Here is a 19,562-nt window from a genome sequence, read left to right as displayed (position 1 = left end):
AAGTTGTTCAGAAAAGATAGAAAAAGAAGAAAAGGAGAAAGGCTAGCAGTATTGGTTCAGGAGAGCATTGCTATACTGGAGAAGGAGCATGTCTGAGAAGGTTCAAGGTCAGAGCTATTTTGGCTAGAGCTACAGAATAAAAAGAGTGCATTTACATTGTTTAGTGTACCCTATAAACCACTAACTACCGGAAAGGAAGTAGAGGATCAAATCTGCAGGGAAATTGCAGAAAAATGCTAACATTAAAGTGGTTTTGTACATTCAAATAGCTCCCATATCCTTACCCCAACCCCACACATCAGGCCTTGTCATCATATGGGCTACTGCCACAACCATTCCAGTGTCAGCTATTAATGGTCCCAATTAGAAACTATTGATTCCCCCCCCCCATGCTGACTTTTACCCATTGTTTTCTCCCTGTTGTCTCTGAGCTTCATCTCCACCTATTATTTATCCCTTGTGCCTCCCCCCACCTCAGCATATATAAAAACTTTTTCCTAACTACAGTCACTTCCGGAATTTGAACTGGTAACTCTGCTTTCTCTCCACAGAAGCTGCCAGAGCTGCTGAGTTTTCCCAGCAATTTCTATTTTTGTTTTACAGTAATTATAATGGATGACTTCAATTCCCCAAATGTATACTCGAATACTGTATGTATCCTTATATGTGTTCCTTCAGCAGTATGTGTTCAGACCAACAGGAAAGGATGGTTTGTTGGACCTGCTTCTTGGAAATAAAGTGGGCCAAATGCCAGGGGGCAGGATATTTTGAAGAGAGTGATCATTGTATCGTTATGTTTACGATAGTGTTGACATAACAATCCAAAGGGAGAAACATCAATTGGCAGAGAGCTGACTTCAGTGTAAGTTAGGCAGAATTCATTGGAACAAGAGGTTGGCAGGAAAAGCAGTAACAGTAAGCCTCCTTCAAACAGAGGGTGGTTAAGGTATGGTCAAGGTACATTCCCTCTTATGGAAAAGGTAGGGCAAACAAATTCAGTGTTCTCTGGATGACAAAAAGATAGAAATTAACAATAAAAAGAAGAGTATGCTTGTGGCTGTTAGAAGGTTGAAAATACAATTGAGAATCAACAGGAAAGCTGATGGGTTACAGGGGGAGATGAAAAAGCTAAAAAGAGAAGCAAAGAAGAACTATGGGAAAAGACTTACAGATACCATGAAGGGAAGTCCCAAAGATTTCCATAGGCATATGAACAGGAAGAGCGTAGTTAAAGGAGGAATAGGGCTGTTCAGAGACCCTTTACACTGGAGGGAGAGACAAAGCTGAGATATTAAATGAATACTTCACATCTGTCTTTACAAACGAGGAGGATGCCATTATAATTAATTGGGAGAAGTCTTAGATAAACTGTTAGTACTTAAGGTTGACAAGGGATTGCATGAGATGCATTGTGAAGGGAATGAGGGAATGCAAGAGCACTGGCTATAATCTTTTGGTATTTCCTGGATTCAAGGGAAGTGCCAGAAGACTGGAGCATTGCAAACAGTACAACTTTGTTCGAGAAAGATTGTAAGGAAAATCCCTACAATTACAGACCAGTCAGTTTAGATTCACTGGTAGGGAAATTTCTGGAAACAGTTAATCGGGATAGAATTAGTGATCAATGGGATAAGGAAGAGTCAACATAGATTTCGTAAGGAAGAAAGTGAGAACTGCAGATGCTGGAGATCAGAGTCGAGAATGTGGTGCTGGAAAAGCACAGCAGGTCAGGTAGCATCCGAGGAGCAGGAGAATCGGCGCTTCAGGCAAGAGCCCTTCATCAGGAATGAAGCTTGTGAACTGAGGGGGTAGACTGATAAGTGGGAGGGAGATGGGGCTGGGGAAATGTAACTGAGAGTGCGATAGGTAGATGGAAGTGTGGGTAATGGAGAAGAGGGTGGAGCATATAGGTGGGAAGGAAGATGGACAGGTCACAAAGGCAGTGTCAAGTTGGAAGATTGGAACTGGGGTAAGATGGGGGGGGAGAGAAATGAAACTAGTGAAATCCACATTGATGCTGTGTGGTTGGAGGATCCCGAGGTGGAAGATGAGGCGTTCTTCCTCCTGGCGTCAGGTGGTTAGGGTGTGGCGATGGAGGAGGCCCAGGACCTACATTTCTTTGTGAGAGTGGGAGGGGGAGTTAACGTGTTCAGCCACGGGGCATTGGGATTGGTTGGTGCAAGTGTCCCAGAGATGTTCTTTGAAGCGTTCTGCAAGTAGATGTCCTGACTCCCCAATATAGAGGAGACCGCATCAGGAGCAACAGATAAGTAAATGACGTGTGGAAGTGCAGATATAACCCTGATGGATGTGGAAGGTTCCTTTGGGGCCTTGGACAGAGGTGAGGGGGAAGATGTGGGCACAGGTTTATCTCTCTAGCCCCTCGGCTCAGAAGCCTCATTCCTGATGGAGGGCTTTTGCCCAAAACATCGATTCTCCTGCTCCTAGGATGCTGCCTGATCTGCGCTTTTCCAGCACCACACTTTCAACACAGATTTCTAAAGGGTAAATCATATTTAAATGACTTTCTAGATTTTTGTTTTGAAGAATTAGGAGAAAGGGTCGATGAGGGTAATGTTCTTGATGTGGTACACATGGATTCCCAGAAGACATTTGATACAGTGCCACACAACAGACTTGTGGGGAATGTTATAGGTTATAATATTTAAATATATATAAGATATAAAAGGTACAGTAGCAAAAAGTTGGCTGAGTTGGAAGAAACTGAGAGTAGTCCTTAATAAATCATTTTTGGTCTCGAACGGGGTTAGTATTGGAGTTTCCCAGGAATTGGTTTTGAGATCCTGCTTTTCCTGACATACATTAGTGATCTCAACACAGAGGACAGTTTCAAACTTTACATTAAACATTAAAGAATTCTAAACTAGGAGGAGAACATTGACATGTTGATGGAGTGGTCTAGTAAGGGGCGGGTGAGGTTTAATACAGGGAAATATGAGATAATGCACTTTGGTCTGAAGAATATTGAAAGACAATATAAAATAGGGGAACAGTACTAAAGTCATCAGAACTTCCAGTCATCTGATTGGGCCAGATAGAACAGTTCTCTCATACCATCCTTAATTAGACAGCAAAGTAGCAATTTAGGGAACTGGCTTTGGGGATATTGCTATATCCACCTTGCTGCTTGCAAGTACAGGCTAGGGATCCTAGTTTGATCCAACTTCATGCACCTGAAACTTGCGTGAAATCCTGTCTGTTGCCTCCAGTACAGGAGAAAGCGTCACGTCATTTTTTCTAATTATCTTAAATAGAAATTCATTCTTAAAATGTGCAAAAGTTTTTGTTGCATTTTAGACTAAATGTAATATGCCAATTTCCATTTTCATATCCAACTAATTTAGTTTGAACTGAATCATAATGAAACAAAAATGTTCACTAAATGCTGTTTGATAGTATTACTTAAAATGGTTCGTATATGGGAGCAAAAAGGGCAAACATTTCTTGAAATGATGTGCTGAAATAATACATGTCTTTCAGATTTCCTGAAATGCAGTATTTCCAGCAGGAAAGTGTGAGGCAGATCTTGACAGATATCCTGTTTTGTTATGCGAGAGAAAATGAGCAGCTGCTTTACAAGCAGGTAATGAAATACTGTGCAGGTTTGGTTGAATAATTAAGCAGTTTAAAATTGGACTGTAAGGAAAAGTGTCTTGTGACATTTACTAAGAATAAATATGCATTCATTTTGGGCATAACATTCTGTCCCCAAAGCATTTAGGTCTGCTGCAAGTTAAAGATTGCATATGTTTTAGTGTTCTGTTTGAGTAGAATTTCATAGAAAAAATAACTTTCATACACAGAAGATTTAGTGACTTTCATATTAATGATTTAATTATTCCATCTTTCTCCAAACGTCTCTATCTGCAGAGTTGTTTTCTTTACATTATAAAGCAAGCTTCTTCCATACTATTTCATTTAATGTTCAAGTGCAGGTTGCAAGAGATTACATCTGTAATTAAGTGTCCATTTATTGTGCCAATTAAATTTGAAAATCATGCATTTATATCCCATTTTTATGCTATCCTTTATACAAAAATAGGAGCACGTAGTAATTCCCTTTTTATACAGTTACGTTTTTTTTTTAAAAACCATATTCCTTGAATGCACAACAATCTAATCAGCATTTGTAAAGAGAAAAGATAGTTAGCATTTTAAATGTGGAATTCTGGTATGTAACCATACTAGAGAAAGAGAGGATTGCAGATGCTTGCGATCAGAGTCAAGAGTATGGTGCTGGAAAAACATAGCAGGTCAGGCAGCATCCAAGGAGGAGGAAATCGACATTTCAGGCATAAGCCCTTCATCAGGAATGTCTGAAACATCGATTCTCCTGCTCCTCGGATGCTGCCTGACCTGCTGTGTTATTCCAGCATCGCGCTCTGATTACTTAACTGTACTGCATGCTTTTTTTGCATTTCGTGCTTTCACTGAGCCATTGGAGGAACTCCCATTTTAATAACCGTTAGTGCGTTTTCCAGCGTACACATTTTTAAAAATAATATGCAGTAAAAATTATTCAGCTCATTTGCTGCTTTTTGTGATGTTAATATTTTAGGGCATGCATGAACTGCTAGCTCCTCTTGTCTTTATTCTGCACTGTGATCATCAAGCCTTCTCACATGCAAGTGAAACAGCAAATCCAAGGCAAGTTTTATCCACATAAGTTCAGCTTTATTCATTTTGAAGTTCAAATCAACTTGAAGTAAGTACAAATATTGCACTTTATGCATAATATAGGCCAACTTAGAGGGGAGGCCATATTTGTTGTTGTTTCCAGGATTGTGAATCATTTAGAGAGAATCAATTTTCTTATATTGTTTAACCCTATCAACCGCAAGTCCAATACACTTGGTATTGTGGATTCCAGGGGGATTGTTGACAAGAGACAGAGAATTGAAAATGAAAAATAAGATAAAGTAGCATTTAATGCATATATTTTTGTATTACATCAATTACACAGCAAATGTTGCTGACCGACTTTAATCTTTGTCACTGAAATGCTTCATATACAAAAGTGAAAGTGTTGGCAGCCAACTGGATTGGATAAAAACCCCAACGCACATTTGCTGTCCAGGGTCTTAAATATGTATTCAAGTAATGTGCTGCGCTTGTAACAAGGAAGTCAAAGCTTTTTGTTTTCAGTTTTGTCTAGCTTTCTCATAGTTTCTTATTGAGATGAAAGATCTTGGGCAAATGAAACAACTTGTAAAATGTAATTCTTGGCATACTGAAGCAAATCATACTTCAGTGGGCTGGATTATGTTCCATCAAACAAGTGAAGTGGAATGAATGCATGGGCTGCTATTGGACAGGGAGAGGGAATTTTTAAATTCAAGATATGTATGTCAATAATTTTGTTCACCTTGTTAAAAATGGCCTTCATCTTGCAATTATAAAAATTGCACAGACTTTTTTTATTTTTAATGTGAGTACTTAAGGGTTTGGCAGTGTTTATAGGTCAAGCAGGAAGCACAGCTGAATATATTGGTGTAGGAAAGAATGCTTTACTAATTTTGCAGATTTATCTTTCCACAGTGAGGAAATGAAAGCACTCCTCAACCCTGAATTCTTGGAACATGATGCTTAGTAAGTTAAGTGGTAACATTTATTTTTAATATTGCTATTGTTTACCTCCTCATTGTCTTGAAACTTGTCATCTTATCTCTTCAGTGCAATGTTCTCTCAACTCATGGATACTGCAGAACCATGGTTTTCAAGTTTTGAAAGAGAAGTAAGAAAGGTATGCTCATGCTGATTATCAGTTTGTAATAAATTAAAATAATTTAATAATCTTATGTAGGTTATTGTCACAAGAGTTGCTAAGCAGAAAACTTCTTAATTATTTGCTTTAATTTCATGTAAATGGCCTAACTCTTCAATCCCTGATTATACTAGATACATGTGGATTATGGGAAAATTCTAAATGTTTAATAATTATGCAGTCACAATTTTTGTAAAAAATTTGCTGTGGAATTAAATGTTACTTTAGTCAAAGAACCAGCCACACTCTCAGTTTCACTTCTGTTTAAAAGAACAGTCCACACTAATTATCTTAATATTTCTGCCCGAAGCCAATTCTCTCATTCTCTGATGAATATAATTGCAGGAAATATGTTAATTAGCATTTCCATCCTGCAAAGAGAAAAAGGCATGATAATTGGAAAGATTGGTATAGAGTGCACAAGCAGATTTTGTCTTTACAAGCATTAGTATTTTAAAGCCATGAGTTTTCGGTCTTCTATTCAGGAACCAAAAGGATAAGTGGTCTTCAAAATTGCCAGTGACGTTCATTGAAACAAATGTTTTGTTCAGGAGCAGCTGCAGCATTGAGAGTTCATAATGAAGAAAAGAAAATCTTCTATTATAACCTGAAATTTAATTTCTTTGAGTAGAAGTGTGCTGATTTGTGTTTTAATAAACATATATGTTTATTTAAAGGGATACTATCATATTGAAGGTGGGATACATACGTAATTGGTCCATTAGAATGATATAGCCATGAATAGAATATACAACATTGTTGTAACTTTGTGCTAATTTACCAAACTTTCAAAATGCATTCCAAGTTGTAGTAGTGTGAAACTTGCATTTGCAGGTATTAACCTGTGTCAGAAGTATAAATGATGTCAAAATTTGGCATAACTGAGAAGATTACCTCAAGAAGGCAGATGAATCAATAGTGTGGAATATTGTAATTCAAGTTAAGTTGATATGGAAATGTGTATGCAATGAAATAAAGAAATTGTGCAGTTATTCGGCATTGAATAAGAAAGTGTTCTGCTCGTGTAAAATTGTTGCAAATAGGGCTACGTAAATGTATTATATGACAAAAATTTAAAATTTACTCTTTAATTTTTACTTTGTTCTGTCAGTATGTGTTGAAAGTATTTCTGGGTTGGGGGAAATTCTGTAATGGTCAATTGTGCAGGCAAACCTCAAAATAAAGCATTCAACGTATTGTATGTAAAACTAATGATCAAGTCTCAGGTGGCCCTTCCTCATTATCATGTGATCATTTTTTATTTCCAGTGAATAAGATGAAGTATACCTCAGTTTAATTTGGGATATAAACTAGATGGACCAGATTGGAAGCATTTAGTATCACAAAGTCTTAGGAAGCTGAAGGCAAGCCAGGCCCCAGGCTTGAACAATTTGGATCCAAGAGTACTTTTGGAGTTAATTGAAGAGCTGCTATATTCCCTCAATTATATCTTTCAAAACTCATTCTGAGTGGATAACAGTTTGGAAAGTAACAAATGGAGCAAGGGACAAATTCTCAAATTACAAAGCTGTAAGCCATGCTTCAATCATGTAGAAATGTTGACAGTGGAAAGTGACTGCTAATGAAGTCTCGTAGGCATCAGTGTTAAGCCAGTGTTGTTTATTGTTATAAATGATTTTGAGAATGAAATTTTGTTCAAAGTGTCCAAATCAGACACCAGCTTGGGTGAAGTGGCCTGTGAAGCCGTGCAACTACAGTTGCCAACTTTGGTTGGACGTATTCCTAGGGTTTCAGTCACATGGCACTTTATTGTGTAAATGCTCATTGTACTTACAGATTGATAATTACTCTTTCATATTTACATTGATAATTACAAGGGGTTTGGTAGTAAGTTGTGTTCCAAAGAATGTGAGTGTATAGATTTGGTCTTGATAAATAGTCACTGCCCAGGCACAATGTATATATGTCATGGCATCATCACAAAATGAGCAATCATGTTTGAATGTGTTTAAATTGCATTTGCAGGAGAGATGTGTTTCAGATCTACAAAGATCACATTCCCACTAGTGTTAATGATGGGAGTAGTGATCAAGGATACAGGAAACCCTCAATGGCAGTTGCATTCCTGAAAGTCCCAACTTTTTCACGAAATACCTTTTAAGTGAAGCAGAGTCAATGTTAAAACTGGAGTTTGTTTCCATAGGGTCTTCCTTAACAGGAAACCAAAAAAAAAATTCTATGTGCATCCTCTAAGTTGACTTAAAATTTTGTTTTATTCACTTGTAGGCCTGCATTTATTGTCCACCCCCGGTTGCCTTTGAGTCGGTGGTGGTGAGCTGTGTTCTTGAACTTCTGCAGTCCACATGTTGTAGGTTCACCCATAATGAGCTAAAGAGGGAATTATAGGATTTTGATGCAGTGATAATGAAGGAACAGCGATATGTTTTCAAGTCAAGGTGGTGAGTGATTTGGAGGTGAACTTGCAGATAGTCGTGTTTCCATCTGTCTGCTTGTCCTTCTACTTGGAAGTGGTTATGGGTTTGGAGGTGCTGTCTAAGGATTTTCGATGAATTTCTGCAAAGCATCTTGTAGATAGTGCACGCTCCTAGCACTGCACCTGAACGTCAGCGATGGAGGGAATAAATGTCTGCAGATGTTGTGCCGATAGAGCGGGCTGCTTTGTCCTAGATGGTGTCAAGCCTATTGAGTGTTGATGAAGCTGCATCCATCTAGGCACATCTAGGAGGGGGGGGTCTATTCCATTGCGCTCCTGACTTGTGCCTTGTAGATGGTGGACATAATTTGGAGAGTCAGGAGGCGAGTTACTCCCCACAATATTCCTAGTCTCTGACCTGCTCTTGTAGCCATATATGAGTCACGATTAAGTTTCTAGTCACTGGTAACCCCGAGGATGTTGATAGTGGGGGATTCACTGTGAGGAATTTGCTGGGTTTGGTCGCTGAGGGCTGAAGAGAGATGGCCACACCTGTTTGAATGGAGTTTAGCATTTCCCTGAGCTGGCTGTGCGTTGCAGGAATCTTCTAATCTGGCTGATGCCTTGGGAGAGAAGGGTGGTCTGCTGAAATCAGTAGTGGCTGTTGTCTGTTGGTCATTGTTGGGGGATGGAAGCAAGGATGCCCACATCTGATTCAGAGGAACTGTTCAATGTGTCTAGTGCATGATGACTGAGGGTGAAGAGAAGCATCACAACCTCTCGACACTGCTGTCTGGTGGCAGCTATGGCATGGCCAAGAATGCATGACAACCCCAGTGGGCAGTCTGAGACATGTTGTGAGAGGACTCCCTAGGCAGTAGCGTGGCATTGGGAGTGGCTAAGGTTAGAAAGGGAGAGGTTGTTCCAAAGTGGTGCCCATCCTGTCAGGCACAGTCAACAGAATTAAAGCTAATCTCAAGATGCACAGAGATTTTGGGTCCCAATAACTCACCAGTGTTAAATCTGAACAACAACACCAAATGGGACAACATTAAACAAGGTATTCATGGCCAAGTTAAGAGCAGTGCATCTAGTTTTACTTTCCAGTCAACCAGTGTTCATCTGCAAGACATCAGAAGCGGAATCTTTTAATGTGGCATAATCTTAATTGGAGACAATTGCATACAGTTTGGCACCACTGCACTGTTACCAATCCCAAATCTTGACACCTTTTGAATGTGCATCGCATGGAGTCAGGTCTGCTGTCTGCTGGGAAGCTGATTTAAAATTTAATTCCAGGGCTACACAAGCTAACAGTCAAAGATCAATAGAAAGTAATAGCAAAGGTTTTCCTGCACTCATGATTTTAATTATGTTTATAAAATACATCATTATTTCATCATGCCCATAATCTCTGTCTAACGTTGATGCCAAATCCAGCAACACTTTGATTTTAAATGACCAGACTAATTTTCAAACGTTTCCATGCCCTTGCCACCACCCTCTACCACCTCGTCTTAATTACGTAGTGTTCTGTAACCTTGGAACCTTACATAATCTTTGCTTTCCTGTGACTTTGTTCATTCCAGATTTTAGTGCTCCCTCATTGATGACTTTGATCCCAGGTGCCAAGGCCCAAAGATCCAAAATTCCTCCTTTAACTTGCAGAACATTTCTACTTCACTCCTCTTTTCAAAACTGACATCATTTTTTTCAGTGTTTTAATAATCTGTCCTAATCATGATGTAAATGAGAGCCTCATTTTTCTGATTCTGAAAATCATGTTTTTGCTGATACATTCCCTATAAGTTGATCCTTTTTCAGTCTAGAAATGCTATCAATGTATTAGGAATCAGCTTTAATTTTTCACTTCACAAATTCATGTTTTACTTAGCATATAATTGGGCATAAGGGATTGAGCAAGCAATATGGTCTGTTTGCGAAGATATGTAGGAGTTTAAGTCATGCCTACACAGCAGATCCACAGTGTGGCAAACAATGAAGAGAAATTAATTGTATAGAAAAATTGATAAAGTATGAATCTCGTTTCAAGCTAAAAGTTTTAACGTTCGCAGCAGAGAGGGAATTTGTATTAGTGAAAAATTGGTTCAAGAATAGAAGAAGGAATCCACTCTGAAGAAGAAATCAAGACCAAATGCAAACACAGTCAGACACTGGCATGATATTGAGAAGTAGCTGTCAAAATTGTTTAGACCTTCCATATTTTATTTTTTTAATTTTATCATTCTTAGTTTGGAGCTATGAACTGAGATTGGAAGGTGACCTTTGATTTGTGAGCAGCAGCTTGTTTTTTTTTTCTAAAAGAAAACTGATACTTGTTTATAAGATCTAGCCTGGAAGTTAATTGCAAGTTGATTCTTATTCAGAGAATGCTGTAGACACTTTGGTTACAGAGATGCATTATGCTCAAACAGATGGCTGATATTTGAATGTTAACAAAGGCCATCACCGGGGGCTTTTGCCAAGCAGTCTCACCAAGCAAACATTGAAAATAAACAGGAAGAGAAACCAAAGTTTGAACTGGTTTTGAACTTTTTTTGTCAGAAGGACTGGTGGATGTCAAAGCTACAGGAAGGACACCTGATTGCTCTCTGGTTATCCTCCTATTGTCAACTTAGTGAGAGTCCAAAGAATAGAATCTCAGTTGTAAATATTACATTAATATTCCTCTGAGCCAACTAGAAACTATTTGTCGTTCACTGGTGTCTTCAGAAACCGAGCAAGATGCATACAAGACACATACTTTGCCTACAATATTATGGGTCATGGTAACTACTTAAGTGAATTGGCCAATTACATCTCTTATATCTTATCTTTGATTTATCCTTGAACCATGTCTGTTTGTCCATGTCAAGTCGGTGCTATATTCAAAAAAGTTTGGGTTTAAGTCATAAATATTAGTTAGATTACCTTGTATGTAACTATGTTCACTTAAAGCGATAAAACAATTAGGAGAATTAATTATATTATTTAAGCTATAACTTTGTGTCTGATAGTGGTTATTCGCAAATTCTGGTTACTTTGGGCCAATTTTGAGGATCTTCAAATATTTAAATTTAACTGTGCTGTGTGTACAGGAATAGGGAGGCTGATTTGATTTGGTTAACTATCTTTGTGTTGTATATTGTGCTGACCTTTTATCCTACTCTAAGATCAAACTAACCTGCATACCCTACATTTTACTATCATCCATGTGCCGATCCAGAGTCGCTTCAATGTCCCTAATGACTCCACTACAACTGCTGGCAGTGCATTCCACACACTGACCATGTTCTGTGTAAAGAACCTACCTCTGACATCTCACCTGACCCTTCCTCCAATCACCTTCAAATTATGCCCCTGTGTGATAGCTATTTCCACCCTGGGAAAAAATTCTCTGGCTTTCCACTCTATCTATGCCTCTCATCATCTTGTACACCTCTATCAAGTCACCTCTCATCGGCCAAATCAGTTGAGCAAATATTTGGAACAATAACTATTGTTACAGCCACTTCATGGAGTGAAAATGTCCAAAACCGTTGTAAGGCCAACAAAGACCATGATACCAAAATTACATGTTTTTTGTGATTCATGATTTTGGACATAGCAAAAACTCCAGTACCACTTATACCAAATCATTAGTTTAGCTGCAGCACCCATGGATCCACAAGCTATTCAAGAATCACCTTCACACTGAAGGGAATAGATGACTGGTTGACAGAAGAAAACCTTCTCGTGGTGTGGAAAATGCAGATTGCTCCTTTTAATGTTTGAGTTTTCCACACCAAATATACTATTAGTGCACCATCTATCATAAAATTTTCCGAACAATGTGGAATATCTAGTTTAATAAATAGAGAGAAGATAATTTGCTGTAGCAAGATAATTCTGAAACCAAAAGTGCTATATTCCATTTGGATCTTTACAATGATGCCATAGCCAAAGTCACTAAGAGTTTGATTAACTTTTTGTACCAAATACTGAAAACAATGAATTTGACAAATTTTAAAATACTTTCATTGCAGTTAAATGTATGTCCATGAAGTTAATTTATTCAGTAAACCATGCATGTTAATGTGAATTATTAATATTTTATTTTGCATTTCAAAATGGTGACCACCTACACAAAGGATTAAAATTTATACTCAATATTAGTCAATTCCCTAGTTATGGAATAATTTTTGGAAACTTTCAAGGTTAACGTAAAGGACATCTACAGTGTCTTGTTATGTGCCTCAATTTCACATTTTCTGTAATAAAGTTTTTGTGAAATGCCTTGGCACGCATTACGATAACAAAGCACTGAAAAATGCAGGTTTTAGTTCTGTGTTTAACTGCTTTGAATTTGGCTGTTGCCTTCAAGATTTTTTCAAACAATGCCTCCAATATGGAGCATCACAGACTGTTTCTGTTGCGATCCTGTAAAAGCAGCAAAGTAGAATAGTGGTCACCTTATTCACTATGATCTGCTAAACATTTGCTAATGTATTAGTTTTAAGAAAGCTGCAGCACCTGTGAAGGATGACAAATGGACTCGAAAGCTGCAAATGTTCATGAAACACAAATTAATGATGCATATGAATAAGCGTCAGCACTCTCAATGATCTTTCCAGTTACCATGCTACAAGATGTAAATTCCTGTAATATTGCATTTTTTTGCACAATAGTGCAATCTAGAATAAAGTTCCACTAGGCATATGTGGTAGTTATTTCAACTTTGTTGTGTATTGAGAGTTGCACCTATAAGATACAATGGGATTATTTCTTTGTGAGGACAGGAATTTTCCAATATAGCACATGATCTGAGAGCAGACTGGTACTTTAAGGCGATAATTAAAACACCAGAGAGGGAACAAATACTTAAGGTTTAAAGCAGGGGATAAGAGCTATTAATATTCCACATATAGGAGTGTGGGAGGTCAGTACTGGATAAAAATAAATATTTATGTAAGATATATCTCAATTTCTAAAGGAGTTTTACTCAAACATGAGCCATATAACCATTGTTACTAATCACCAGTATTTTGGTCACTGTGCTGGGTCTGATTAAATGATGAAGACCTAAAATCTCGTAGAATTCAAGGGATTTAGTTGCAATTTGAATGGCTATTTAAAAAAATGGAATTTTTGTGATTGTTTTAATAAAATGGAGGAAAGCTTTGCATTTATATTTCTATTAGGATACTCATTTTATCTATTCAGGGAAAAGAAGAGATGGTTACAGCTGTACCATTTGCAAGACCTCAGGACATGGGACCATCACTTGCTATAGTTTCCAAAGTAAATCGCATTCAAGACCAGTTGTTAAAGAAATATGACACAGAGCTGTACATGCATCTTAATCGACTGGAAATAGCACCTCAGATTTATGGAATGTAAGTGATTCTATGTAATTTTATCTATGTTCCTGCACTGAACGTTTATATTTTTTGGAAAAAAGTAATGTGCAAATTGTAAAAAGAATTGTACATTTGATGAATATGAATTCCTGTGGTTAGAAATTAACCAAGCAATATGTCCAGTAAAATATCTTTATTTCATAAGCTCTGTGCAGGGAACAAACAAGTTTACTGAATTATATTTGGGGTAAATGTTAAAATTAAACCACATAGCCTAATTCCATAACTATCAAAGCAGAAAAAATTTCCATACAATCAGTTGTGTGAAGACGTAAGCGAGCAGATGGACTTTAAACTGCATAATTCAAAGGTGAAGGTTTCATAAATGTTTCTGAGTATGCCATTTTTGTGGAGACTTCACATTATTATCTGCTAACTCAATTCTTGTGAGAGAGTGCCTCAGGCTCCATTTTTTTTCACATTGATTCATCCAGTCTAACCACATGATTATTTGGGTACGAAGGGGAGCATGGAGTCTGTACCCCATCACCTGTGGATTATGAGGAATGGGTGTACAGAGTAATAAGTGTGTCAATAGATTTTAAAGTTTCAAGATATTGTAACACTCTTTTTGCTTGTAGCAAGAATGGCAACCATGATAAATTTAACATTTAGCATTTTGTGCGCGAAAGTAAATGAAATGTTAAGACAAATCGAATAATGCTTCTGGAAATCTAAACTAAAAATAGTGCTGGAGAAACTCAGCTGGTCTGGCAACATCTATGGAAAGAGAAACAAAATTAATGTTTTCAATTTCAGTTCTGAAGATATGTATCAGACTTAACGCATTAACTTTCCTCCTCTCTTCAGGCCTGCTGGGTTCCTCCAGCTTTATAAGTTTCTTTTTTGTGTTTTGCTTACGTTATTTAACAATAATCATGCTTATAATGTCACAGTTATCCTCCTTTCCTGAAGCAGTAAAAACAAATTATCCCAGTGAAAGTGTTTGTCCATTAACTGAAAAGTGTGTCCTTAGCTACCCATGTTGGTCGTGGGCAATAAATAATTTTGTGGAATATTTGGGCTAAATTTTAAGAATGCTTAGAAGTTCTGTATGTTTAATGCAATCACTTCTGATTCTTCTAAATTCCACCAAATTCAGTGCCAAACTGTTCAAATTTTGCTCATAAGGCATAATGGGGATCATCCTCGTGACCCATCTCTGAACTGCCTCCAGTGAAATACTTCTGCTAACCTAAACCCACTGTCAGGCTGAAATACAGGTTAAGAATCCATGATTTGGATGTGAATATAGAAGGTATAGTTAGTAGAGTAATAGGGATGTACAGCATGGAAACAGACTCTTTGGTCCAACCTGTCCATGCCGACCAGATATCCCAACCCAATCTAATCCCACCTGCCAGCACCCAAACCCTTCCTGTTCATATACCCATCCAACTGCCTCTTAAATGTTGCAATTGTACCAGCCTCCACCACATCCTCTGGCAGCTCATTCCATACACGTACCACCCTCTGCGTGAAAAAGTTGCCCCTTAGGTCTCTTTTATATCTTTCCCCTCTCACCCTAAACCTATGCCCTCTAGTTCTGGACTCCCCAATTCCAGGGAAAAGACTTTGTCTATTTATCCCATCTATGCCCCTCATAATTTTGTAAACCTCTAAAAGTTAACCCCTCAGCCTCCAACGCTCCAGGGAAAACAGCCCCAGCCTATTCAGCCTCTCCCTATAGCTCAGATCCTCCAACCCTGGCAACATCCTTGTAAATCTTTTCTGAACCCTTTCAAGTTTCACAACATCTTTCCAATAGGAAGGAGACCAGAATTGCATGCAGTATTCCAACAGTGGCCTAACCAATGCCCTGTACAGCCGCAACATGACCTCCCAACTCCTGTACTCAATACTCTCGCCAATAAAGGAAAGCATACCAAACGCCGCTTTCACTATTCTGTCGAACAGCGACTCCACTTTCAAGGAGCTATGAACCTGCACTCCAAGGTCTCTTTGTTCAGCAACACTCCCTAGGACTTTACCATTAAGTGTATAAGTCCTGCTAAGATTTACTTTCCCAATATGCAGCACCTCGCAAGTTTGCAGATGACACCAAAATTGGAGGCATAGTAGACAACGAAGAAGGTTACCTCAGAGTACAATGGGATCTTGATCAGATGGGCTGAGGAGTGGCAGATCAATTTTAATTTAGATAAATGTGAGGTGCTGCATTTGGAAAAGCAAATCAGAACAGGACTTGTACACTTTAATGTAAGGTCGTGTTGCTGAACAAAGAGACCTTGAAGTGCAGGTTCATAGTTCCTTGAAAGTAGAGTCGCAGGAAGATAGCATAGTGAAGAAGGTGTTCGGTATGCTTTCCTTTATTGGTCAGAGCATTGAGTATAGGAGGTCATGTTGTGGCTGTACAGGACATTGGTTAGGCCACTTTTGGAATATTGTGTGCAAATCTGGTCTCCTTCCTATCAGAAGGATGTTGTGAAACCTGAAAGGGTTCAGAAAATATATACAAGGATGTTCCAAAGTTGGAGGATTTGAGCTACAGGGAGAGGTTGAACAGACGGGGGCTGTTTTCCCTGGAACATTGGAGGCTGGGGGTGACCTTATAGAGGTTTATAAATTCATGAGGGGCATAGATAGTATCAATAGACACAGTTTTTTCGCTGGGATGGGGAAATCCAGAACTAGAGGGCAGAGGTTTAGGGTGAGGGGAAAAAGATGTAAAAGAGACCAAAGGAGCAACATTTTCACACAGAGGGTGGTGCTTGTATGGAATGAGCTGTCAGAGAAAGTGGTGCAAGCTGGTATATTCACAGCATTTAAAAGGAATCTGGATGGGTATATGAATAGGATGTATTTCAAGGGATGTGGGCCAAGTGTTGGCAAATGGGACTAGATTAGGTTAGGATATCTGATCAGTATGGATGAGTTGGACCAAAGGTTCTGTTTCTGTGCTGTACATCTCTATGACTCTATAATTGCAGGGTCGTGACACAAAGATGATTTTGAAGGAGGCGGTCCATCAGGTTGCAGGCCTCAAACCAGGCAAGTAAGAAAGTCAGAAGGGTTTAGGACTTTTGGAATTCAGCAGTCAGTCCCTTTCCATACTAGGAGCTTGAACAGTTGGAGTAGGGATTTCCAAAAAGATGAGACTCTCCAGCATTGATGTCTTTCCTCATTGCAACAGGGAGGCTACCATGGATTCGTGAACAGCCTCCTGATGCAATAGGCACCCTGGCTGCCAAATCAAACATCTGATTGATGTTAGGAAAGTGCCTACAATAAACTTGTAAAGGCTTAGTTACTTTTCCCCTGCAGCTGGGTGGTAATCAACCCGCGGTCTGTCTAACTCTTACATTTAGACAGAAAACTGTTGTGAAACTGGCCAAACAAGATTTTGCACCCAAGTTCTGGATTCCCATTCTGATACTTCCACCAGTTTGTTGAAAATCAGTCCTTTTTTCCTGTTAGTGGTCCATACTTTGTGGAATTGAGTTAGAAATGACATCAGATGGAAGTGGCTACTGCAGATGCTGGAGATTAAAGTCAAGATTAGAGTGGTACTGGAAAAGCCCAGCAGGTCAGGCAGCATCCAAGAAGCAAGAAAATCGACATTTTGAGTAAAAGCCCGATGAAGGACTGATGGAGAAATCAAATAGAGAAATACACACAAACACATTCATACAGAGGTATACATTATATAATATCCACTAAGATCATAAAAAGTAGGAGTATGCCATTCATGCTCTCAAGTCAGATCCACCATTCAGTAGAATTATAGCTACCTTTCTTCATCTCAATTATCCTGCATTTTCCTTGTAACCCTTAATTTCCTGACTGAACAAGAATCTTTCTATCTCAGTCTTGAATATAAACAAGGTTTCTTTCCCCATAGCAATCAGTGGCAAGGAGTTCCAAAGAGACATAACCCTCTGAGAGAAGAAATTCCGTGCCATCTCAGTATTAAATTGGCACTTCTTTATCCTGAGACCATGCCCTCTGGTCCTAGACTCTGCCACAAAGGGAAACATATTCTCCGCATTCACCCTGTCAAGCCCTTTGGATTCAACATTCTTCAAATCTCCAATAAGTACATTCCCAGCCTGTTTAACCCTTGTTCATAAGACATTTCTTCCATACCAGGCATCAATCTAGTCAACCTTCTCTTAACTGCCTCCAGTGAAATAATATTTTTCCTTTAAGTGGATGAAAATTGCTCTCAGTACAAGATGTGGTGTCAGCAGTACCTTATACAGTTGTAGTAAGACCTCCCAACTCATATTTCAAGGGGGTTTGAATATAATATTTTTATTTGGAACTTTTTAGCTATGTTTCCCTCCATTACAATAAAAACTTCCCATCTAAAGTACTTATTGGTTGTGAAGCTCTTCAGACATTCTGAGGTCAAGAAAGGTTCTATACAGTTGCAGAGTTTTTCTTCTTTCTTTCCAATGCCCATTGATAAAAATTCTACTATTTCATTTTTAAATTAATCTGGCAATATGGTGTCAGGTATTTACATTAACTAGAATAGCTTTGGATGTATCAGTAAATTCTTTGTTCATGCCATATGCAATGTCATATCTCCCTTTGTAAAATCTGTTGTATAACACAGAGACTAAAATAATAACTCTAATGTGTAGTTTAAATGTAAAATGATCTATATATAATTCTAATATTTTAATGTGCTGCAGTCAAATTTTACAGCGAATGTGAAGACTAAAATGTGGCATAGTGTAACCTGATATACTCACTAACTTTGAAATGTAACATTTTAGAATAACAAGCAAATACTAATGAACTGTATTTTAACAATTTTGTGGTTGAGCTTTCCTTCAACCACAAGATTTTTATTAAAAACAGGAAACCTCAAGAGGTACTGTTTTTCTAAGAATTGTAATCTTACTGGGTGTACTTTTATCTTTTTTTTGTGTTTTGTCATATTAAAATGTTTATCCGAAGAGGTAAATGTTAAATTGTTGGTAGAGGGATTGTGTTACAAACAGAGTTACTTTGTTCAAAAATTGAAAAAATATTGTTTATCATAATAGTTTGATCTAATTTTGATATAAAATAGCATAGCATGCACAATTTTAATTGAGTTTCCCAATGAAAAATATTTAGTGTTGATCTACTAGAATGAGTTGAGAGTGCAAACTGTATTTTGCACCAATTCAAATTAACATTAAAGTTAATGTACTAATCCTTATTGTTTGAAAATACAAATTTATTTGGTAAATGTAATTGTTTTGAGCTTATATTTATTTCTTGTACATAATTTATAGACAATTATAATATGGTGTTACAATCTACCTCATTGATTCAAAGTGAACAGAATATATATATTAAAGCTTATCATTCAACATGAGGAAAAATTCTGAACTCGATTTTGTGGCGTTGTGTAAATCTCCTATGTTGTCTGCAGAAGTGATAGACTGCTTATTATAGTTAACTCTTGGAGTCAGTTGCAGGAAAAATGCATTAAAAATTCAAGGTTTGCCTAGTTATTCTTCAAGTGAATCAAGTGATAGTGAAGATATGGACAGAAAGTTTGCTAAGAAAATTGCAATTTTGAAAAAAATGCGGAGAAAAGAGATTCCTCTAGTTCCTTTTGCATGGAAAAAAGACCCATCATCCCATCCTGTCATCAAGATCTGTTCTAATCACATTCTTTCTTTTTGATTAACTTCATTTCTTATACATATATATGTATATATATAGCAATAATGTAGAAGAATATCACAGGAAATCATTATATTATAATGTTATAATATTATAATGTCAAGGTCCTGTATAAGTGTTGTTGCAATGCATTCAGATAAGTTCAGATAAGCATTTTGTGATGTTGATGATGAGCGGCCTACCTGAAACCAGATTTCAGTTTTACAAGTAGATGTAACAGTCATTTGTTATGGTCATCCCAGTCTATCTTTGGAAAGTTATTATTAAAGATAACTGAGCTTTCCTTATAAATTTGCTTCTCAGTTTCCAACTATTGTGGGGGTTGTAGTACAAT

General features: G+C 37.8%; 1 protein-coding gene across 12 annotated transcripts in view; it reads left to right on the top strand.

Moving 5' to 3' along the window:
* The window catches only part of tbc1d5 (TBC1 domain family, member 5), a 518,645-nt gene that overhangs the window by 309,549 nt on the left and 189,534 nt on the right, over nt 1-19,562 (top strand). For all 12 annotated transcript variants that reach the window (XM_060824884.1, XM_060824877.1, XM_060824878.1 and 9 more), the window contains 5 exons: nt 3,502-3,604; nt 4,580-4,668; nt 5,560-5,610; nt 5,695-5,764; nt 13,383-13,555. In XM_060824884.1, coding sequence (XP_060680867.1) covers nt 3,502-3,604; nt 4,580-4,668; nt 5,560-5,610; nt 5,695-5,764; nt 13,383-13,555 — 486 coding nt within the window. The remainder of the gene's footprint in view (nt 1-3,501; nt 3,605-4,579; nt 4,669-5,559; nt 5,611-5,694; nt 5,765-13,382; nt 13,556-19,562) is intronic.

This window comes from Hemiscyllium ocellatum, chromosome 5 (genome assembly GCF_020745735.1).
Source record: "Hemiscyllium ocellatum isolate sHemOce1 chromosome 5, sHemOce1.pat.X.cur, whole genome shotgun sequence".
Classification (NCBI taxonomy): domain Eukaryota; kingdom Metazoa; phylum Chordata; class Chondrichthyes; order Orectolobiformes; family Hemiscylliidae; genus Hemiscyllium; species Hemiscyllium ocellatum.
This window is presented reverse-complemented; position numbering and strand designations above follow the sequence as displayed.